Raw genomic sequence first — 25,015 nt, forward strand, 5'->3', positions numbered from 1 at the left:
CGGTGGAAAGATTAGTTTTGATATTTGAGTGGCAGCTGTCCATCAACATGGTTTCTTTCATAAAAAAAAGTCGTTTCTTTTATTCAAAACAGACAACTGCATCAACCTTATTTTAGTTTTAAGCTTGTTCCACACCTGTGTTTAAATTTTCCATTTTTGTCTCGCCTGGACTTTGTTCTGGAAAGAGACGATGCAATCACTATGTCGGTGAATTTTTATATATATGTAGTGGTATTTTGGTTAAAGTTTCGTAAAATTGGTGTCATTTCAAAAGTTGAAGTCCAATTGGAACCAAACGTGAATCACAGATGCAACATGGGAACCTTCATATGATAATGATGTCAAAGGTCACACATCAAGTTCATCTGAGGTCAAGTTGTAAAATAGCCTAAGAATGTAAACTTAGTATGTTTCCTTTGAAAAGTTGATTAGTTGAAGTCCGAATTGGAACCAAACTTGGGTCAAAGATGCAACATGGCAACCTTCATATGATAATGATGTTAACGGTCACATACCAAGGCCAAAGGTCATCTGAGGAAAAGTTGTAAAGTTGCTGAATGTGTAAAATTTGTCTTATTTCAAAAGTTGAAGTCCAATTGGAACCAACTGGATGTCAAAGGTGACACACCAAGGTCACCTTTGTTGCTTTTTAAAGATAACCGCGAAAGCTGGCGAGACGCGCGGTTCGAGAACCGACTTGTTAGTGTTAATATCGTTAGCAATGTAATGATACCCTAAAACCAACCCGAGTTTTCAAATTGGACATGTTTGTGTGATAACGTTTTCCCCCATATTGGGTCTATCTCATTAAGGCTCGTGACAGACCCACCTGTGCATCGTTAAATTCTAACCCTACTCGATTTTGATGTGCTATGGTTGACAGAAACCTGGAAGCACACATGATATAGTGTGACAGGAAAATTAAAAGGTGGGAAAAATTAAAGATGGGTATTTAACAAACAATGGAATGTGGATAAAGCACCTTGCTCTGCTGAACATCTTCATATAAAAACACCATAGCCCAACCTCGTCCCCAGGACCTACATTATTTCCAACCGCGTTTCCAATGGGAGCAGGTAGAGTGGGAGCGTACTGCTCGACACCCTGGGAACGAAGTTGACCATGGTCCGTGCGATATGTATTGACTTGTTTCTCTAGTTCTTGAGAACTGACTGCAGCCGCGTATCCAGCTTTTGATGTCGGGGGGGGGGGGGGCAACCGCACATCCGTGGTGAAATGTAGAAATGTTTTTTTCTCCGGACACTTGCCCCCCTGTCCCCCCCCCCCCCCCCTGGATACGCCACTGCCTGACTGGGAATCTATATAAAGTCGCCATACGGAAAATACTCCGAATGTTAAAGCTTTCGACTAGATCCAAGTTCACCGTATAGCTGATGCCATAATCGTAGTATCGGTGGGGATGGGGGGAGGTATCATGTGCCCCACCCACTTTTTCCTGGTCCCAAATAAAAATTTGTTTTTGAAAAGCGGTCAGCGCCCATTGGTGATTCAGTCCATACTCCAGAAAAGATATGTTTACCTATATTTTTCAACTTGCACAAAGATATCGCTGTAATGAAGTTAAACTGTTTAAAAATTGATACTTGCACAGTGTTTACGAGTTTTTTTTTTAATTGAGTGCGATTGATATGAAAAGACGGTATCTGCTTCAATGCTGATCCGTGCAAGCGGATTCACTCGACCCAATTTTAGCTTTCACTTAGGCCTATAGTTTTTTGGGCAATGGTATCGTTGTCCGATGATATTCTGGACCGTTTATGTTGACCTCGTGGGGACAAATTACTTCAGATAAATTATCTTCTTAAGATTCATTAGATTTGCCAAGTTGGGGTTTAGAATAAGATGATTAAGGTTATCTGGATGACGTCAATTAATCAGGTTATCTAGCATGAAACCACAAAAACACTTGGGAAAGTAGATTACTGGAATAGCGGTGTCGTGTCACAGACTCACAGGTGTTGAGAAACCCACGGATGAGGAAAAGTTGTTTAGATCCTAAAGTGGACAACAAAATTTGTTATGTGTTCGATGGCAAAAACATATATACAAAATGCTGGACGGTACACAGTAAAGACATCCACAATAATAGTCCATGCAACCATTTTGACGAATTCCATTTTGTTTTTAAATCATATTTTATTGATATAAAGAAAAATAGACATCTCACTGACTTGTACAATAACGGTCACCGTCCCAAACACGACGACTGATCAAAGATTGATTCGAATTGTTGACTTAAAACGGCAAATGATTTTGGAAGCACAATTTATACGCTATATTTTTAGCTTGTTTATTTTTCATTGGAAAAATGGAATAGTGCCTTCCCTGGAAGCCTTCACTATATGAAAGTTGGTAGTCACGCAAAAAAATGGCATCACGCTCGTCACAGTCGCACGTCACGCTGGCAGAAAGACGTCACACTCGTCAGTCACACTTGTCCACGGGAAAGAAAGCCGCCACGTCTCTGTTTGCTTTGATGGGGTCTTTCTGGCCGCACATGATGTAGCTGTAGAAACCACGCAAAAATGATGACATCATTAAATAGGACAATTGAAGCCTAAAAAAGCTTGTCTCACAGAGCACCAAATTCTTTTCAATGGGCCTTATGCACGAGTCGGGCATATTGAATTGAAAGTGAGATAAAATCTTCATTTTTGAAACTTGCGAAGAGAAATGAAAGCAAAATTACTACTTAATTCAAGCCTGCTTGAATGAATCATTTAAAATTTGTCATTAAACATTCCCTAATGTTTTAAGCCAGATTTTAAAAAATATGACAGTAAAATAAGGCAACATAAATAGTGTGGCACCATCCCATTCAACAGTTAACAATTTATGAAATACATTCGGGGAACTCGACAAAAATGGCCAACTCGTGCATAAGGCCCATTGATTCAGAATGGCTGTTCACTGAACGTCTTTTCAATGCATGTGGTCTTCACAATGGGCCGGATTTAGCTGATTTCTTTGACGTTATGGGGCAATCCTATACAATAGAACTGCCCGGTTCACAAGTGACAGTCAGTCAGTCAGTCAGTCGCCCAGCTCACGGGGAGACTCCCCGTCAGTCGGTCGGGGAGTCAGTCAGTTAGTCAGTCAGATACGTGCACCGAGGACGCAAGGTAAAAGCTAATAGTAAAATTATTGCAATACCTCGTGAAGTCATTCGCCGAGTACACCTCAATCCTGTGCACGTAAAAGTCCGGTTTGGTGAAGATGTCCCACTCCCAGGGCTTGTACCACGCGGTGTCGTACTCCCACTCGAAGTACAGACCCGAGAGAGTGCCCATCGGCGCCCCGGTCACTGCCATGAATCGGTAGTCCTGGCCGGGGCGAAACTCCTGCATGTCACTGGAGAACACAAAGAAACTGGTGTTTACAAAAACTAAGGTGTTTTTTTTTCGAACCCCGGAATCGAATAAAGTTCATCTCTGATTTCAGAACTATTTAGTAGCCATATATTGACCACGCCAGATGAAATTATTCTAAAATTTGCACTCCATATGATGGAATATGTTGGTTTCTGAAGCACAATTAGGAGCCAATATTGATACAGAGCCCATCTCCTTTTTTTTTATATTATAACCTCGAAGGCGGGTCAAGGAGGGGGGGGGCAGTCCTTAGGCCTTTAGTTTCCCCCAGATATCTGTAGGACTCCTTGCCAGAATTAAGGGTGGATCCAGGGGGGCCAACGGGGGCCATGCCCCCCCCCCCCTCTCCAAAACGAACCCATTTTTTTATAAGTGACGTCGCAATAAAGGCAGGCACCACTGCATGCGTACACTACCATCTTTTCCTCAAAAACAATGGTTAAAGTGGTCAGAAATGGCCTCAGATCGCACCACAGAGCATCTAGAATCCCACAATTTTCCGGGGCCCTTAAGCAAGCCCCGAACCCCTCGCCGTAATTTTTTTAACCCACTTTTTGGGGGACCACAAATTTTGTTGGCCCCTAAAAAATTGTGTTCTGGATCCGCCCTTGGCCAGAATTAAGTTTCCCCCTTTCATACTTTAGCGAAATACAAAAAAAAACAATCAGTATTTCTCTTATTCCCTCGCTTTTAACCGCCATGTTTTGGTAATTTTTTCATAGACAAATTAACATTTTATATTAAAAAAAAAAACCCATTGAATCCAGAACCAAATTTTCGAGGGAGAGGTGCAAAAAGATGGGTAAAGGCCTATTTCTTTCAAAAGTGGTAAAGTTGGTTGCATATAAAGGTTGATTGTCAGTGACGAAAATATGATTGAGTAGAATTCAGCTGCATCAATTTAAAAACAGTAGTCTTAATACTCCTCTGATGAAAACCAAATGCATCCGCCTGTGGATGCAGCTTTCTCGGCGTGAAGAAGTGGTGTTGACCCCTCCCCATGAAGTTTATATAATACTAACGCAGTCAACTGCAGTCTTTCCTGGTTTCCACTGGTGCCGATGAGGGTGACGAACAGATTGCCTTTGCCGTTTGCGGCTCTCCACGGGTCGTCAAAGTGTATGTCGAATCGGTAATGAAAACCTGGCAGCACAAAATGTTTAAATAATGAGACGTTGTAAAAAAAAGAAGACATTGTTAGGCCAAAAAAAAAAAGTATTCGGTCTCTGGTCAGCGCGCGCGTCGATTTTAATCATGCGCGTCAACCTTTTTTTTTTCCAAAATGTTCCGCGGTAGCTCCAACAGCGCCCTCTATTGCCGCCCCTCCTCATTTTTTTTTAACCAAAGAGCACCAAGGAATGGGAAATTGCACCAAGGCAAATTATGTAGGACACCAATGTACATGAGGACACCCACAAAGCAAAATAGTACCCCACCTTGTCTGTACAATCCAAGCTTGAAGAAAAAAAAAAAGCCAAAAAAAGAAAAGAAAAAAAGCCGCGTCCCCGCGTCAATTCCGGAACTTTGGTCTGACCAGAGACCGAATATTTTTTTTTTTGGCCTTATACCTATGTCTTGATTACTGTATTTTCATTGGCCTAGAACGATCACGTTTTAAGTTTATAAAAAATCATGGCACACTCCCTGTGGGATATCACGTATAGGCCCTACGTGATATCCCACAGGAGGTGTGCTATGACTTTTACGTACGTATGTACGGTACGTGAAACGCTTATATCGTTGGTACCCACGCAATTTTCACCATGTTTTCACACATGAGTGGGAGCAGCGAACTAGCAGACGATCAGCTGTCTCGAGCACGCGACTTGCATGTGAGTCGGCGTTTGAATGTCATGATTGTTGTGTTTACTGCTGCCTCGGGGCGCATAGCACCCTCGGCTTCGCCTCGGATGCTGTCCGCCTCTCGGGTGTTCAGAACGTCATATCCCACATCACAGCGGTCAACAATTATTGTTAATTGGCCAATTTCTGTTTCTTGATCTGAGCTCAATTTCTTAAAGTTGGTGTATACGTGCTTTTTTTGGGTGTGGCACCTTGAAAAATAGTTTCCAATGAGACATAGCACGAACAAATCAGCCCATGACAAGTGATAATTAATTAATTTCAACTTTTGAATTAAGTACGGGACGTGTGCAATTTTTGACTTGGAGCGCGCCATTTCAAACCAATTTTTAAAACTGTACAAAGGTCTGCAAAAACAAACAAGCTATAATTGATTTGTTACAGGACATTACATTCCTTTAAATTTTGTTCGGAAAAGAAAACCGAAATATTGAAAAAGCACGTATATACAAACTTTAATGTCTGTATGATTACATGTATGTCCCCACGTGTATGACAGTAGAGATGTTCACAGATAATTTGACAACGGTCAAATTTTATCACCGATAGTCGTTCGAAGAAGGCAACCCACCACAGAACGGCTCCTCTCCGATCGTTTTCTGGTAGAACACCAGGTTTTTCGAGTTGTCCGTTGGCTTGTAGAGATCAGCGTGAAATCCCATCTCGGCCACCCGTTGGGTCAACGCGCAGGCCCCTTCGATGAAGTCGGCCACGTACTCGCCCTCGCAGTAATATGCCTCGTGACAGCGCGTACCAACGGAATCAGTGAAGAGTTTATTGACGCGATTGTGGTCGCAAGTTACGAACTGGACTCCTCCTGAAAAATAAGTAAATAAAAGAAATTGTTCCACAAGTTTACATCTTTATTTGATTTACAACATTCTTTTGGTATTGAAGCTGTGGGGTGCTGTGGTCCAATGGTTACGGTGTTCGACTCGCGTGCCGTGGTGGTACATGGATTCGAATCCGTGGAACATGGTGTTGTGCTCTTGAGCAAGGCACTTTACCATTATTGCTTCGTCCTTCGGGCGTAACGTAAAGCCGTAGGTCCCGTGTGTTGTGTAATGTACGTTAAAGAACCCAGTAACACTTATCGCGAAGAGAAGACTCTTGTATTATTATTAAAGCCCAGTAGGCCTATCTAAGTCTGGGGAAAAAAAACACGTTGTGCTTGATCTTGTTTGTTGACTTGTTTATACACTAGTTCGAACACATGCACATCTGTACACCCAGCTCGTTTATACTCATGAGGACCTGATCCTCTCCTTCTTTTGTTCCTTTTGTTTGTACTCTTAACTTTTTCTCGACAGCTCCCATAAGGTTTGTTCACGAATTCTCCCGAGGACCTGGACCCCATCCCAAGTCCTCAGTCTGAATGGATTACAAACCCACTCATTATGGGTGCCCCTTTGAATGGCGAAAGCTATAGACCATGTTGCATTATTTTGTTTGCAAATTAAACGTTTTGTGGTCATAGGCCTATTATTTTAACTTTCAGCAAACTGTTCTCTTTTGCACTGCATGTTTATATCTTGAACTGTGATTGGTATAAAAGTGTTGACGTAAACTGTATGAAATGTGGGCAAAATAACATGCAAAAGATGCTTAATTTGGTTTAATACCGGTACCCGTCGGTTGCTCATCGGTTGCCAGCAGCTGGTATGGCTTCACAGAGTACACGGGTTATTGTTCAGATAATCTTTAACGGGGCAGATGCTTTGTACAATAGCTGGCACAATGCTTTCGCCATTGAAGGGGGCCACCTGGTCTAGAATGCAAACTACACAAAACGCATATACCGTCAATGAAACCACCCTCCGAGATGATATCCTGGGTCACTGATTGGTCACAGCCCGTCTGGTCATCTCCGCCATTCACGTAGAAGTCCAAGTGCCCAGATGGCTGGTAGATGCCCATGCCTTAAGAATGGAGGAAAAGAACAAATCTCTCTAAGCTTGACTTGTAAGAAAGCAAACAAGGGAATTTCCTCAACACTCTATGAACATATTGGGGACCAAAGCCTTGCGATGGATCACAAACACACATACACCCCCACATGTCTCTACTTAGATAACAGGTCAATTTACAAAGTCCAGTTAGCGGATGAATAACAAGAAAGGAAAACCTTTGGCGCAGTTCATTTCGTAACTTGTTAGTTGACTTGGGCCGTATCCTCATAGGTCCGACGCCTCATTTGTCCGCTATTTGGGACTTATGAGACGTCGGACTTATGAGGCATAAAAAGGAATTTACAAAAATGTATTTATTAATTGTCGGACCTACGAGGCGTCGGATCTATGAGAAGCCGGACCTATGAGGCGTCGGACTTATGAGGCGTCGGACCTATAACGAGGCGTCGGACTAATGGGACTAATGGAGCGGAGGGTATGGATGGTGATGGGTTGTGTGGACTTACCCAGGGTCCAGATCGGGTTGACATTAGTGTGGATGACGTCGACGAATTGTGCGTCCGTCTCGTCCAGGCGAACACGCGGGTCCGTGGCCTCATAATACGGTCCAGCTGGGTCCAACCCTGACCGGAAAAGAAACTCGGTGTAAAGGGCAAAATTGCTAATGGAACATGCATCGTCCAAGATCACTTCCAACAAGAGAAGAAACACAGCTTTAAAACAGTTACCTCAAACATAATTATTAGCATGGTTCACTAAAGTGGTATGCTATGGAATCGGTGAAATCAGGGCAAGCCCAGTGGTCACAGAAGGCAAAAAATTCCATTCGATTGAATCAGAATGGCCATTCGCTGGGAATAATCTTTGCATGACTGGGGCTGGGCCTTGTTTAGCCCATTCACTGTAGCTACAGAGTAATCCTATACGATAGCACTGCCCGACTCTATTCACCAGTCTACGACCAGTCTGAGTCACAAGTGGATGACAGTCGGTCAATGTGAGGTAGGTAACCAGACACAAAGACACAGTCATTGATTGAGCCAGTGAAATATTGTTTTACAGAGAGGACAGGCTTGCCCTCTGGCATCATCAAAACTGGACGCACACATTAGATCGCAGGCACTCATTTTCTAAAAGGAGCGTGTCTTCGTAGCTTCATTTTCACCGTCAATTTCCCTTGAAATCGTAGGATTTTTCAAAAAGAACTTTTGACGAATTGGAGATTTCTCCAATCTTACGTCATCATCTTGATATGAAACCCCTAAAGCGCCACCAACTGTCAAATGCGAAAAATTAGAACAAACATGCATGTCAAAACGATTCCTTATATTTTCTTTTTCCAATAAAAATTGTGGATGCGTGCCCCTATATTGTTCTTAAGTAGAGTACAGTGTTATTTCGTTTCCATCATTGAAGTTAGTCTTTAAGAACACGAGAGTGCAGGATGATGCCGTTTTCTTATAATATCGGAGACAAAAAAGGGTTTGAAAACCTAAATCTAAATCTGTATTATTGTTTCTCCAGAGTTTCAACATAAATCTTAAAACAAACAAATCTGACTTCGTCAGTTTTACATTGTCTATTTTCCAATATTTTTTTTCCCGTTCCAGCATCGATTGTTTTCATGAAAAGCTTGTTTTATTTAAAACCAATTATCTTTTCTAGCTAGGCTCACCGGTGATGCGTCCAATGTCCCCTTGTCTTTCCCCAGCGTAGCCCATGACATGCCCGCCCAGGCTGTGCCCGATCAGGTGGATCGATTGTCCGTTGATATTGTACAACGCCTGGAATGCAATGGGAGAAAATAATGATTTATTACTTGGCCTGTTATGCCTCGTATTTAATATTTTAGGCCCGAGCTCTCTTCATTCCTTTATTTTTTTACAGTCAAATGAAATACAAACATTCATAGAAGTTGAAATGTATCGCTTTTTGAAGAGGCTATGGTGACTTTGAATGGACATTAATCAAGGGGCGAATCGAGCGGAGACTACAGTCACTTCGTCAGTGGTCTCTTGTAACCACCGCCCTCAATATTTTTTTTGGGCAACCAAGGCACTGACCATAAAACGCATGCGTCACCATAGATGTCTGTTGTTAATTCATCCCCTTATTTAGAGGGAATTCCTCTGGAGCCATGAAACAGAAGGGGAAAAATGTGAAGTATATTTTATTGAAAGTCAGGACTTGATAAAACGGGGCAGGATCAGGAGGGGAAAAGGTTCGAGAGATTCGAAGCTAGGGTGTTCCTAAAAAAAAAATGCTTTACGCATGCGTATTATGTCAGCTAACTTGACCGGTTGCAGAACAAAACTTAGCGGGCGGTTATTCAACGTGATTAGTCTCTGCTCAATTCATCTCGTGGCTTCCTCGCTCGCCCAAACATCGAGATGATGCCCGAGTCGCGATGACATTATCAAAGGGGCACCAACAGCATTAAACCCACCCAAGGGCGGATCCAGAACACAATTTTGGGGGGGGGGGGCCAACAAAATTTTTGGTCCCCCCAAAAAGTGGTTAAAAAAAATTACGGCGTGGGGTTCGGGGCCCGCTTAAGGGCCCCGAAAATTTTTTGGATTCTAGAAGCTCTGTGGTGCGATCTGAGGCAATTTCTGACCACTTTAACCAATGTTTTTTTGAGGAAAAGATGGTGGTGTACTCATTGCCTGCCTTTATTGCGATGTCACATAAAAAAAAAAAAAATTGGTTTCGTTTTGGGGGGGGGGGGCCATGGCCCCCTTTGGCCCCCCCCCCCTGGATCCGCCCTTGAACCCACCTTGATTCTGTCGATGAGCAGCGATATCTCGGCTCCAACTACCCTCGTGTTGGCCACACTCTTTGAATACAGCGCCAGGGATCCTTCGTTCCAGTTGGTCCTGATCACGTTGTAGTCGCCGTAGTTGAGCAGGGCCATAGCCATGTCCACCACCCACTGCTTGTCGCCGTTCTCCGTGAAACCGTGGCAGATGATCTTGGTTTCTCTGGTAGGATCGAAGTAGGAGCTCAAAAGGGATGTGTTGTCCTTGTTTAACAAAATCTGAATGCAGAGGGGATTAATCAAAGGCAACTTGATCAAGATCACTTAACTCCCCCATGCTTCGGATATAGAAAGTAGTTTGACGTTCAAAATCAGTACACCGTGGAATATTGGCGGGGGAGGCGCGCAACGATGTATAATCTGCCGGACGATTGGTATGGGATTACCTCAATGCCGTCGTTTGTCAATCCGAGCAATTGGGTTGGACTTTTATTGAAGAATTTGCAAGAGAATTAACAAAAACAATAATTGTTTGACATTTTAAAGCATGTCAGACAGTAAGTGTAGTGGACCATGATGATAGAACAGTATCAGTATGTATTGATCCTAAAGTGGGCGTTGTCCCTTTATTTTTTTTTTATTGGGGAGGGGGTAGAACAGACCGTGAACCGAGTGCAGTCATCAATCGCGAGTAACGAAGGCGCAAAGCCCTCCAACGCGCTCTAGGGGTCTCCCCCGAACCCCCCCCCCCCCCATTGAAGCTTATAAAAGCGATTATAAGGCAATTTTTTTATGCATACTTCTCCAACAATAATCATTGCCAAATCCATGCACTGAGTGCCCCTCCAGAAAATTAAGATCCCCAAGTAACCCCTCCCTTTTAAGTTTGACCTTGGTAACGCCACTGCGCAACCGCAACTAAACACAGTTGATCGAGGCCTAGTCTTGGTTAAATTTAGACGTTATTATTCGATATTCTGGATCGGCCGCTGCACGGCTCATTTTCAGAACCTGTCGGTTTATAAAGTAGTGCGCCCTCGGATGACAGACCACTTGCACTCGAGGCCTGGCTCTTCAGATATAGATAATGGAGTAAACTTGAACATAGGAAACTCGGAAAATGTTTGACAAAAATGGAACGCTATTTCTGTTTGCTGTCCTCATCGACGCATTCATTTGTTTCCATTCTGAGCATTTTCGGGCTAAGATTTTGCCAGAAAGTGCAACTAATCTTCCCAATGCATCGAAGATGTTTTTGTTCGTGATGGGTGTAATAGTGCATACATTTCAGGTGATGATCATTTTGGGTATTGATCTTTTAAGCCCACCTACCTGTGCCACCGAGGGATTCTTGCGAGTATTGAGATGGAAGGTGGTAGCGATGGCTTCGGGTGATTCCGGCAAGACGCTGACACCGCGATACGGCGGGTCCAGGAAGGGGTAGGCGGTGCTGAAGCACCCGAGGTCCCCGTAGCATACCTCATCCTCAGCGGCGTCGTCTTTGTCGAAAAGACCGCCTGGAATAGAATCCAAAAATAAAGCCCGTCACCCGCGCGATTTATCCTTTAAACTGAGGGTGCTGAAGTAACTTGAGGCTCAAGCTTTGGCATTTCCCATAATTTTATTTTTGTTATTCTTTTTTTTTTTTTTTAAGTTACAACAAATCTATCTGCATTTCTGTATTCTTTTGGTATGTTGTTTTTGCCTTGGCACCCCAAAAAATTGATGACTGAACTGCATTATTGTCCAATGTCGAGAATTGCCTAAACTTAAGACCTTTCAAAGGCATTATTATTAAATGAAAAAAATTGAAACCCCAAAATCCGTTCAACCTAATAGTAGGCCATATAATTATAATTGATGATGAGCATACAACTTCAGCTGTTTCTTAAAGTAATGTCTACATTCAGTTCAAAGCGAGGGCTCTAGTGCACGTTCAGCAGAGAAGATTAAAAGTTAAAGTGGTCCCTAATGTCTCACAGTGACTCTTAGGCTGGAGAACCTCGGTTTGGCTGCTAATTTTGAAATTCATCAATTCTAACGAAAACAATGATTGCTTGAACGAGAGTAGGGTGTATAGTTCCTTTTATGCAATTTCAAATAATTCAATAGGAAGACAATGTGGAATTAAAGGGAATATACAACATTTGCTTTTGCTGCAATTTTAAAAAAATAAATGGATTTGGAGGATTAGTATGCTATAGAAAATATTGTTAAACTGACTCGTTTCACGTTTTGGGACGGAGATGCTGGGAAATCTAAGAAAACCAACCATGTTCTTGTAGTCTGGTTCCCTGACCCAACTTAAGATGAGACGTTGCAACTTATAGAATTAGGGGAATTGTAAGGTCAGAGAATCAGTCTAGCAGGCCTTCACACATGTGTTATCAATTGCAAAGAAAATGCGGAATAACTAAATATGAAAAGTTGGGAGCACTTTTTGACAAAATGTCAGTTTTCTCCAACGATGGTCGGCCGACCAGTGTCGGAAAAATACAAGTTTTCTTGAAAATGTCAGCATACCAGGAGCCAAGATTTCACAGGATGCTTAATAGACTGTCAATCACTTACAATCGAGTAAGATATTTCGTTATAATTTGATCATTTCGTTTTTTGATGTTGGCAAATGTTGTATCTTCCCTTAAGTGTTAATAACAAGTAAGAGTAAAAGATCATGCAACATTAAACAATTTATAAAACGGTCTCGGAAATCGGAATACAATGTATTATTATAACATAAGAGTTTTAATTTTGCATGGCGAGCCGCGCTAATCAAGTGCACAGTCACCTTGTCTCTTTTCCCCCGTAACATATCCCGAGGGCTTTACTAAAATAGAATTATGTCATGGGACATCACATTAGAAAACGGCAATTACCGTAATTTTCGGAATATAAGCCGCGCGGCGTATAAGCCGCAGTACGCAAAAATCTGCAAATTAAGATTTGAAGTCGGCGTATAAGCCGCACCGGCGTATAAGCCGCACCGACCGCAGTGGTTTCAATTTTGTAGGGCCTCCAAATTCTAGTCAAAATGCTCTGAACCAGTTCCATTTACACTACGAAAGCTATAAAAAGGGCCACAAAAGTTATATCAAATCATTCACAGTTGATACTCTTACAATAATACAAACAAATATGGAAATTGATGATGAGAAATAAACACCAGGAATTACTGCCGGCTGCCCCGTCCGGTCCCCGGCCTAAAACGTAAGCGCATGGCCCAGCAGCTAGCGCCGGCAAATGATAACATTTTCCCCCAGCACTTGAGATATGTGTAACCCACCGTGTGTCGTCTGACTGGAGGCTACAAATGCTGCTTTGTGGCAACAGATGCTGATTTGTTTTGTCCTAAGAATAAACAGGTCCGTTTTTACAACAAAACGTATCAAATTGTTGTGATTACTAACGTCAAAATTCAAGTTGCGATCATAACTTTCTTCGAAAATAGTCAACACGATGCTAAAAATTTTATGGACGAATCCATTCATTTCGTAAGGGGTGATTTTTAGCCCCTGCTTTGAGTTTTACATCGTTTCTTGAATACATTTCAAGAAAAAAATTATATTGTGACATTGAACAACTGATTTTTGAATAGAGAAATATTTGGAACTCCATAAAAAGTATTAGTTATCTTTTTTTCTGTTTTTAAACAGCAAAAATATTGGTAATTATTGTTCCCAAGAAAGTACACCCCTTTATTACAACAAACGGTGTGGTCCATGGGAAAGGCATGCAGCATGCATGCAGCACTAGAATCACGTACGGCCGGTTGTCGATGTCGATGTCAAAGAGACAGCTTTCGCTAGCTAGCCGTACTTTTTACCGCTCGGTACCTTTTCGTTGGACGTGCTTTCGGTTTGTATTATGACTTTCTTAATTGATGGTTCATTTCAGCAACAGATCTTTCCTTATACCAGCACATTAAATATACATTTGAATATCATTTTTATTCTTCACGGCTCGGTGTATAAGCCGCCCTGTGTATAAGCTGCAGTAAACATTTTCATGGGCAAATTCAACGTATAAGCCGCGGCTTATATTCCGAAAATTACGGTATTCGAAAACTGCTTGGCATGATACCAGCTGCGCCAGTGACGAGTAATTTCTTTTACTCCAAGGTTTCAAGTTCCCCTAGGCTGCTCGCTTTTCTTAACGTGTGCCAAAAAAAAATGATTATGATAATATAATAATAAACTTTTCAAGATTATTTTTTTGGATTGACTTACCCGAGACGACGTGAGCCGCAAAAAGCAATAAATGAACGAGTTTCCACATCCTTGGAGTGTTGTGGCGAGCTGGGACAATTTCAGGATTAAAATTGTTGATTTTCCTAACAGCGAAACGCTTATATACACCTCCGGCGTCCTTAGAACAAGGTGACACAACATCATAATCTATAGCATTAAGCTTGATATCATAAAATGATTATGACTTAGAATTAATGCTATTGGATTTAAATCCAGGATGAAAATTAACTAAGATTTACTTAAAGGCCTAATATCTATTTTTGTCTGATATTTTGGTAAACAGTGCACGTAGGGTTTTACCGTGAGTTTGTATTTACGATATTAGTAGTGTATTTTGAAGTAAGCTGTGTGTGAATGTCCCCGAAAACATTGGGTTTTAAAGCAAAGGTGTGATGGTCTTTACAATAAAACAAGTTTATCAATTCGCCCCACGAATACAAAAATAAAAAAGTTTTCAATTTTTGAACTACGAGGGTCCCGCTCTTGATTCAAACCAAAGCACAAAACGAAAACAATATTTTTGTTGTGTATATACTTTGTCAAAGTTTGCTGTCTGTTTTCGTTCGCAATTCAATTTTCTTGCCTGACTCGTTAGCATAGGGAAATCCATTTAATGAATATTCTTTTCAGCGGAACATTGAACTATCAACTTAAAGAGAAGTTAATCGCCACTTCTCTGAAAACAACTTTTTCCCCGCAAAATAAAATATAAAGCTATGTAATAAATGTTTAATATAGCCTAATAACTTCCGCATGCCTGTTCTATGACTTTTCACTAAATGAAACAACTGTCCAAATCGTACACTCTTAATTTTTTGATAGCGCCCTCTGTTGGAAGAAGCCCACCCCCGATAAATTGATGCATGGTGAGACCACTCATTCGGAACGCAGGTCAACAACCAGTCAAGTTACTAAACTTCCACAAGTCGGTCCTTGAAGGAACAAGTACGCTATAAAATGGAGTTTGTAATTTTTGGAAGATATTTGGAAGTCATATTAACATAATAATAATTACTTATATTATCTTTACTTCTGTAAGCGCCTTTGGGAAACTACTTCAGGTATGTTTCTGTAGGCAGTGATTAAAAATAAGTACAAGCGAGACTTGTTTGGCCAGTCTAATAGTTACTCAGCGCGATAAATAGCGGAATGCCTGTGCATTGTGTTGCAATCATGCGTACGGCCGTACCGTACCATACCATGTACCAACGCATACAACGTGCACCTACTATGTAAGTAAGCATTGAAACTAAACGATCGCAAGTGATTATTCGATCGTAAAATGCTGCCAATTTGGACGTCAGTGTTCGGCGATCGTGACTTCCAATCGAAGTTCCAAGTCGGCTAGAACGCAGGGATAGGATCCAGTGTAACTTCTGAGAATTTAAGTGGTAAGTTTGTCTGTACACGATTCGTGTTTTACTGTCAAAGAGTTGGGGGAAAGGGACTGGAATGGTTAACGGAGCCGAGTGAATGCGGCGTTGCTTGATGTTTATCTGTGTAGAACAAACCACAAACTGTACCGTGCTGGTCCCCGTATTGACCCATCGTACCCATTGAGCGGTCAGGGCCGCCGCTGACCGAATGGTTGGACCTTTTTCTGACACGGTGGTCAATTATGATTTAATGCGATTGGCTGAGCAAATGCAGTTTTCTAGTTTGATTGTAATGACAGCTTTGCTTGTCATGCTTGTCACACTGTACATGTACATGTACTAGTCAAAGGGTTCATCTTGTCAAAACTGAGATATCCTGCTGCTGGCTCAGTCATGTCAGTGTGGTAGGCCTAATTTTTTTTTTTATATTTAAAGTAAAAGAAGATGCAGTATACACGATCTTCATTTCTTTTGTACAGAAGTACATACAAAATATCAGCTACCGGTACTCATATAAAATCATCCAACATTCCAAGTCATTAATTATCATAACATTGTTTGATTGGAAAAAATGTTGCAACCTGACACCACTTTTTTCTTCATATTTCATCTCAATGAAGGTCAGTCATTGCAAAAATGATGATAAGACATGAATCTGGGACTGAGAAACATTTCCAATTTTGTTAGGAAATACTTGGACATTTTCTTGACTCTCCATAGACTTTGTACACAATCGCGGAAGTGGCGTCAGGTTGCAACATGTTTTCCATTTGATTACTTAATTTATATTTTACAGTGTAATTCACTTTTATTACAATATAATAATTATATTAAAGTTGTTTGGAATTCTCTTTAAATTAATGTGTTTTTTTAATTGTAAACCGTTTTTTTTTACCTTTGTTAATTACATTATGTATGTTACTGGTTGTAGTTAAAAACAACATTTGTCAATAACATGAATACATGTACGTTTCTGAGCCATTCAATATTTTGAAATGCACAGTTACCAGGTTACACATAAATATGATGATGATGCAGTACATTGTAACAATGTAAGTTTTATGTGATAAAGCAGAAGGAATTCCATACATGGACACGTCACTAAATTTTCCCTGCAACATTTGACCTATTGTCCAGGTATTGAATTTTTTCGGATAAAGCCACTGCACTACACAATATTTTAAAATAAATTGCACTAAATACGACCCTGATGCCATGAATAAATAACAAAATGTTCAGCTTTGTTTCTGATCTATGCAATAACGTTTTCCTATTACTAAGAAAATTTCAGAGGAAACGTATTGCTGCGATATTGCCATTTTTCCACATTTACATCAATTTAAAAGAGGCTGTGTTGTGACAGGCCATGTCCTTTCATTGTGGCACTAGCAGGCCGCTTTCAAATCGATTTATGGCAAACTTCACTATCTTGACAATATATTATTAAGGACAAGTACAATTCAAACCTACTTGGGGCCTGGACACGGATCTGAAGGCGAGGGTCAACTGCATCCAGGCCCTGAACCGGTTTTGATGGGAATATAGGCTACAACATTTGCAAGCATCGAAAAACAAAACTTACACATTTTTACGAAATACCTTACTACATTGTAGGATGTTGATAAATGCCAGTCTAAAGCATCCTGTAAAATTTTGGCACCTGGTGTGAAGTCATTTTCAAGAAAAGTGGTATTTTGTATAAATTTCTAACAGTGGTCGGCCGACCACCGTTGGAAAAACCTAACTATTTTTCAACTACTGCTCCAAATTTACCATTTTTTTCAGTCCAAATTTAGTTTGCTATTGGTTACATGTTCGTGAACGGGTGCAGGCCAGCTAGACTGGTTCCCTTAACTTACAATTTTCCAGCATCTATAAATTGATCCATTTCATCATTAGTGGAGTCAGGGAACCAGACTACTTGAACATTTTTATTTTTCTTGGTTTTTCCAGCATTTTTGAACACAAAACTTCAAACATGTCAGTGTAACAACCTATTTGATCTATTATACTAACCCCTCAAATAGTTCATTTCCGAAAAATTACAGCAAAAGCCAATCATGTACATTCCCTTTAAACATACTTGTTTAATACCGGCCAAGCACATTATTCCCATTCAAAAATACCTTTTGGTCAAAAAGTCAAAACAAGTCAAACATAATAAATACCAATGATTTTGTTCAACAATTTTATTTCATGTTTTGCAACCCCCCCCCCCCCCCCAGATGGCATGTGCCTCTGGTACTGCATGATGTGGCGCAGAATGCGGCTGTGCCAGTGTAGTGTGAATTTAGCTTTTAATTTTATGACTCTACAGTATGAAATACGAACTCTTTGGTACTGTAGTAGGCCTATTGCACATGCCTACATTCTTAGTGACGATTGTGAACGTTCAATCAAATTATAAAAGGGACCAGAAAAGGGAGTCCAAATTCATGTGACACCGGAAAAAAGTGTTTGTTGCTTTATCAACCGTTAAAAACCACCCACGTGACGGGTTCTCGACCAGATAGTAAATATTTATGAATTTCCAATAAAAATCTGAGACATAGGCCTATCTTACAGTTTAATAAGGTTATTATAGTCTGAGAGTTAAGCTGAAGATTTTTCTTTTACTAAAAAGTAACGTCAGAATACTACAGTCTTCCCAACCCTAGGATGCTACATACATGTATACACTTCAAACAAATATTCAGAAAGTAAATTTCTCCGAATCATTTGTCAGCTCGGGCTGGGAAAATTGTTCCAATTTTGATGTGGTTACAACTATGTACTCTAGTACTTTTTCAGTAGTGGAAGACAAACTCACCCTCCCACTAAATAGTGGATCCCAATATTTGTCAAATTTACAGGATACTGTTCATAATTACATTGATCGAAATCTTATTTTTCCATTCTCTGCTTTGGCTATGTTGTGGAAGTCATTGTCCTGTGAGTGTTTAAACTAACTAATAAAAGATGTCTTTTGTCACTAAATTTTGGTCCAGAAAAAATCATAGCAATGAGCCAAAAATACTTACAATCCAAAGATTAGCCTTGTACACATGTATACACCCATCTTAGTACACTTACACTTTTAAGAATGTGGGTTTTTTTTAGTGGTGTGAAGTGTTTCCTTGTGATTTATCTCACAGTGCAATATTTTGGTACATTTATTTTCTGTCTGTATTTTTTCGTAATTTTACTGTTACTGTATTGATACCGGTATCATTTGCTGTTAATAGGCCACAATATACCTGAAATAAAATCCTATCCAATCCCAGGATATGACCTGCACAAAGAGATGATTGAATGATGTATGAAATTCAGCTCCTCCCCCCCCCCCCCCTTTGTCCTTGAAGTATTGACAGAGGGCATTGCAGTTAATTTCATATAGAGGCATTGTATGTTGATGAATATGATTCCAGGCAATGCGAGGAAAACTGTTGGGCCGGGGTGGGGATGGGGTTTGCCTGTGCCCTGTGGATCACATGTGGCACACCTCTGTGCATGCTATACAAACTAAGGGAGTATCATTATCAGCCAATACCCGGTATGAAATTGGTTTTGTACTTTATATCAGTGTTTTTCAAGACCAAGAGAGAGGAAAATAAAAATAAAAAGATTCTAGTGTTTGTGAGAATGTTTTGTGCATGGGAATCAATGTGAAAATGAATTCAAGATTCAAGACCAACTTCGTATACATGTGTATAGGCCTACCGGTACATGGGTCACTCCACCGGGTTGGGACACAATGTGTCACATATGACCATATTATAAGAAGTATGAATGCCTTGCTTGCAGTTGCTCTACATAATAGTTGTTGTTGGGTGTTTGACTACTGCAGAAAGTTTTAAATTATTTGAAAGTATTTTGCCAAAAATATGAGCAAAAATGTCATTAAGACGTAACATTGACACCGTATCAATCCTGTTACGTCAAGATATTATATTTGTACCTTTCTAAAATTTCTGTGAAACATTACCCAAATTCACTTTATGTACTTCTTACTATACGTGCAACACACTAAGAAAAGCTTTTGTTATGGTAGTCACTAGTCAGGTATCAAATGGAGCAGAAATGATAGCTTGGTTCATGGTTGTGGACGTACCGGTAACATTGACACCGTGTCAACCCCAAATGTCACACTTCCGTTAGTGATTTTGACACCGTTACATCCACATTAAGGTATTGTTTCTGCTATATTTGAACCCTGACTAAACCAAAACAAAAGCTTTTTTTGGTGCATTAGGTGTCCAGTTATAAATGTATGCAATGTCAGTTTGGGAAATATTTTACGTGTAAAAAACGGAGGGATGAACTAACAACCGTCGATCAACATTCAACAATTTGGAAAGTTTACCAGTTGGCCGTACTGGACTTACGTGTAATTTGGTCAAGGTGACAACAGTCTCCGTACGTTTTGCAAAAAAAAAGTCCAATGCGGACACAGCTATAATAGTGTAAACTACATGCATGTATCCTACACTCAACCAAAAAAGAAAGTCCCCCCCTTAATACTTTATTGTCTAACTCCAAAACTACTGGGCACATCTTGCTCAAATTACGACTGATCAGTACAGAAATTCCTTAGCAATCCAGCCATACTCTTTGTTTGGCTCAAAACAGTGATAATGTGTACAAAATTATGCAATTTATGACAAATGGCACCGAAAAAAAGTTGCACTTTTGTCATGTTTGTATACGTGCAAGGTGAGTGTGAACCACAACTTGCACGTACACAAAAGTGCAGCTGTTTTCGGTACCATTTGTCATAAATTACATAAATTCGTAAACATTATCACTGTTTTGGGCCAAATGAAGAGTATGGCTGAGTTGCTAAGGAATTTCTGTAAGTACTGATTAGTCGTTATTTGAGTGATAGGTGCTCAGTAGTTATGGAGTTTGACAAAAAGTATTGGAACTTGGGGGGAGGGGGCTTTCTTTTTTGGTTGAGTGTAGCACACATATTTAAAACTACTTGGCTGTTTGAATCTGCCTCCTCTGAGTTTATCCACATGAAACCTGTTGGTCTTGAAAGCAATTGAAATAAACCATGGCTTAGAATTTCAATAATCTACCGGTAGTCATCTTTCCTGCAGGTACGCTATGTAAAATGGGAAAGGTAGAAGAAAGAAACCGAAACAGCAAATACAGGTTGGACTTCCGTATTGCAAGATGTAATTCGAGAATTGTTTCCGGAATCAGACACCAATTCACAAAGCAGTTTCAGTTTCTGCTCTGGACTCAAAAGTAAATTCTTCACGTAATCATCCTTTATATCTTTTGTGTCATTCAAAAGTTTGAAGAGAATCGAAATCGGCTAACAAAACTTTCATCAAGGCTTTCGAAATAATGCACAGATCACCCATGTACCGTGTACATTACTGTAGTTTTGCTTCACTTCTGTGTTCACTGCTAATTGTAAATCCCTATTACTTTTATAGATTTGTGTTTTTATCTCATGAAGGTGATTTGTAGGTTTATGGTAAATTGAGAACCCACACACGTACAACATCATCGATGAATTGAGGACAGGAACCAAATCGAGGACGACCTCGATTAGAAAATGTGCACAAAACTAATATTAGTCATAAGAGCTGTTGCAAAAAAGTTAGTATAAACGAAGGAAAAGGGAAGAGGAACAATAGAAAATTATTGATTGACACCATAAACAAACGTGCTGGTGTGAGTGTGTGGGTTTTTTTTGTGTGTGTGAGGGGGGGGGGGGGGGGGGGGATACATCAGACATACGCCTGTGATAAGTGTGCTTGATGATGTCTAGGGCCGGCTGTGCATACAATGTAGTAGCCGGGTACCCAAGTACCCGACCACTGATGTCAGAAACAGGTTTCAGATTATGGGATCGGGTACCCATAACCAACATTGCAAATTACTGAGTAGCTTTTCAGACAATGAAAGAGAAAGGTTTTGTGTGTCATTTGTGGGGAATTTTCCAAATGAAAACCAGGCTACCGGTACATGGAAAAATAAAACAGGTTTCACACTCGCGGAAGTTGCAGTTTTCACCAGAAAGATGTAGGACAAAGTACGCTGCATTGATGCAACGATGTGGTAGTATTATCGTGTGGACCTTTTGGTTTTTATGAACAACCTGAACAGCAGCTTCCGAGATTTGAATTTTGGGGTTGGGTTTCTTTAACGGGTACCCAAATACCGGTACCTGTGTTTTTTTTCCAAGCAGGTACATGTACATTGTACCCGGCTCCCATACAACCCGTAAATTTATGCGCACCCCTAATGATGTCTTACCAAAGTTAAAGGTATGGTCCATCATTTGTAATTTGTGCATTTTGTTCATTTTTTGAAGTCTCAACAAAAGTGCTCAAGAACTAAAGAAGGGTGCTGAACAACTAACCTGATGAAGTTTCAGCTCAGCTGTAGCTGTATATTTCGAGAAAAACAACAGGATCTCAATTTCAAATCAAAAGTTGCTGAGACACGTTCTCAGCAGCTACGCAATGTCGCGCACTGATCCGACGAATTATAGCAACCGCGTGTGCGTCGTGCCAATGCTTGCGCACGCTTTGGCGAATAACAAAACAAACTACTAATTTGAATTTCCTATGGTGCTTCTTAAAGAGCACCGTTGGAAAGGCCTTCTTTTGTTGATTTCAGCTTGCCAGAAAGAATAATTTCACAGAGAATTTAGTCCCCCTACTATCTTTCAACCAAGTATGTTTTTCAGCAGTAATTATGCCAGTTACTTTTTGTATAGCTGCAAATGATGGACTCTGGCTTTAATACCGGTACTTATAAATTTTGAAACACTTTGCTGATGTGGAAGCAAAGAGTTTATTATACGCAACAAGATGCTTAGCCTACAGTGTGGAATGTTAACTTGCGCGCAATATCTTGCAGCCTTGTACACATGTACACAGTACGGTACATACATGTACATTGTACACTGTACAGTACATGTACATGTACATGTACATCCTATGGACAGTTTGTTCATTGGTGGGCCTCAACACACAGAGTCCATGGTTCACACACAATACCAATATTGAGCCCCTCCATTGTTATGATAAACCAAACCAAACCCACCATGTACACAATTTGCATTTAACTAAACCATCTTTAGAAACCTGCCAGCCCATGCAGGACAGCAGTGTTGCCAGCATGGGGCAGGATGTCCCTTTGTTGGTGTGTTGTTGCAAGGATTTAGGCCATCCAGTAGAGGGAATACTGGTGGGACTCCCAACCACTAAGTATTGATTTTTGTTCTTTAAGTAGGGGTTTCTACCATTGACATTGCCAGTGTACGGTTGACCCTTATTCATAGGGACATGTTGGAACTGTTCTTAAAATAGAATGAGAAAGTCTCCATAATACCATATCCCGTACAATGTACATGTACTTGTGTCAATAAAACATGTACCGCTTAAACGGTACATTTATTTTGTTAAGGAAAAAACACTTACAGTATGTGTACATGTAGTTTCAGTTTTCAGTACAGTATGCAAGTTTATAAACAAGTAGGCCTATAATTTACTTTTCTAAGCACTGTCGATATATTGATATTAAAACTCGATTATTCTATATTATTTTGATATCGATATCGCCGATAGCAATTTTTTAATCATCAAAATTTTCGATATTGAGGAATGATATTGAAAATATCAAAAAATGCGTCAGATTATCTTCAAAATACATGTAAATCTCTTGTTTATGCTTTTACTTTGTGTTTTTAAATCATTTTCTGTAAAATGAAATAAAACTTGGGGGCAACTTGTGCTTGTGACTGAAAAATAAAAACATCGCAAAATGCCAAGCGGCGTCACTTTGTGCTCTGCATTTGCAGGATTTTGCAGTCTCCCCCAGTGTACCTCAAAAGAAACCGCCCGTTCTGGACAAACACTCAGTGCTGAGATTTGTTTTTAAAAGTTTGAGCAATATGCTCCAGAGCAAGCCGTGGAAAATTGGGACTTAAGTTTTTTTTTCTGTAATCAAAGTGTCATCTTTATGGTCTATAACATTTTACATCTAGGACAATTGATATCGAATATTCTCGATATTGGTATCCAATATATCGATTATTGAATATTTTGATATTGACTGTGCTTATAAATACTTTTCCCTTTGAAACATGAGGTGTAACATGTAAGACTTGTACAAAAGCAAACTTGTACAATGAATACCGGTACTTGTACATGAAAATGTGCATGTGATCAAATTTGCTGGGAAAAAAAAGGTTTAAGTTGGATGTGTTGGGATGTTTTTCAAATTGTTGGAAACTTTCTGTAGGCCTGAATAGTTTAAAGTTCCAATACAACGGACCTTTCAACATGTTCAAGAGAAATTTGAGTCCTAAAATAGGGTAATTAATAAATAACAAACAAATTAAAATGTATTGGCGATCTTCAATATAACAATAATCATATTGTTCAATCGCGCATTACACAGAAATTAAAACAAATCAAATCCTATGTTTAAAAAGGGTTTTAAAAAGTAAGTACGTCTAAAATTACTATCAAGACAATAAAATTTAAAATACACTAATAAATAAGCAATGAAATTAGTAAAAAGCCAGTTTAAAAAGAGGCTACTGGTAAGTCTATACTTTACGCTTAAAAAGTCAATGAACTGAGAATGTTGAATGTCAGCAGGCATTAACTTATTCCATAATTTTGGGTTGCCGTTGAAAAGGATGTACTCCCCAGCGTACCTACAGTATAGATTGTAGTCACGGTTGTGCATGTCTTTGCCCAAGTGCTCCCAGAAATGTGGGGGGGGGGGGGGGGGGGGGTTGAAGTCTTACCTGCATGTTGACCATCTCAAAGTTTGCTATAAATCTTGACTCACTAGCCTGAAGGTGAGTTAACTTACGCATGTATGTAAGCTGGCAAATGCTGCACATAAATTTGTGCTCTTCAATGCAAAGTCAGTCACAAGGTTACCCTCCCCCCCCCCAAAAAAAATCTTCATTGTGAATAAAACCTTGAAATTTCATTTAAATACCGGTGTTAATTTACTTTTTCCCAATAAAGTTTAAATTTTAAAGTATATGTCAAACATGTAGCTTGACTTGTTGGAAACACTATAACTTTATTGAACTGTAATGTAGTAAGAAATATTTAGATACCTTTTTGGAATCAAAAATATTGCAGCGATGTATCTTTTGATGTCATCGCGACATCTTCATTCAGCGTACATGCTGCTTTAGTAATGAAGTAGTCAAACAGTATTTACATGTACCTACCCTTCAGGCATAACAAATATTTTGTATAATATTTTTTGCATGTTCAAGTTTTTATGAAGTGCGCCCTGGTGTACAGGGCGAGTCAAAACAAAAGTGACCGGGATTAATGATTGTTTTTTCTTAAAAAGCAAAATTTATACACCAGTGAAGCACACGTGTGCAGGTATTAAACAAGTATACATGTTCTTCCAATCATCTGCAGAAAAAAAGAAGAATGTATAACTGAAATTGATCCTTGCTATCAGAAGTAATGGATGTTTTACTGAG

At 40.0% G+C, this 25,015-nt stretch overlaps 2 protein-coding genes across 3 annotated transcripts in view; one reads left to right on the top strand and one right to left on the bottom strand.

The window, feature by feature from the left end:
• Positions 1-2,122: 2,122 nt before the first annotated feature.
• Positions 2,123-14,253, bottom strand: LOC119729358 (pancreatic triacylglycerol lipase-like). The gene is made up of 10 exons (XM_038201984.1): positions 14,150-14,253; positions 11,256-11,440; positions 9,942-10,202; positions 8,841-8,949; positions 7,672-7,788; positions 7,055-7,174; positions 5,827-6,072; positions 4,415-4,535; positions 3,175-3,372; positions 2,123-2,527 (listed from the first exon to the last, which is right to left on the bottom strand). Exons 1-10 carry the CDS (start codon positions 14,196-14,198, stop codon positions 2,446-2,448), a joined length of 1,488 nt encoding a protein of 495 aa, XP_038057912.1. The 5' UTR covers positions 14,199-14,253; the 3' UTR covers positions 2,123-2,445.
• Positions 14,254-15,357: 1,104 nt separating this feature from the next.
• The window catches only part of LOC119728177 (interleukin-6 receptor subunit beta-like), a 58,939-nt gene continuing 49,281 nt past the window's right edge, over positions 15,358-25,015 (top strand). For both annotated transcript variants that reach the window (XM_038200265.1, XM_038200266.1), the window contains exon 1: positions 15,358-15,561. The gene's annotated coding sequence lies outside the window, so the exon portion shown is untranslated. The remainder of the gene's footprint in view (positions 15,562-25,015) is intronic.

The sequence above is a fragment of the Patiria miniata genome, unplaced genomic scaffold (genome assembly GCF_015706575.1).
Source record: "Patiria miniata isolate m_02_andy unplaced genomic scaffold, ASM1570657v1 HiC_scaffold_20, whole genome shotgun sequence".
Classification (NCBI taxonomy): domain Eukaryota; kingdom Metazoa; phylum Echinodermata; class Asteroidea; order Valvatida; family Asterinidae; genus Patiria; species Patiria miniata.

Coding starts and splice junctions, on each gene's coding strand:
- LOC119729358 (XM_038201984.1), bottom strand. CDS start 14,198: ATGTGGAAACTCGTTCATTTATTGCTTTTTGCGGCTCACGTCGTCTCG. Junction 8,950..9,941: donor TGCTCATCGACAGAATCAAG/GTGGGTTCAAGG, acceptor ATTGCATTCCAG/GCGTTGTACAATATCAACGG. Junction 7,175..7,671: donor CAACCCGATCTGGACCCTGG/GTAAGTCCACAC, acceptor TCCATTCTTAAG/GCATGGGCATCTACCAGCCA.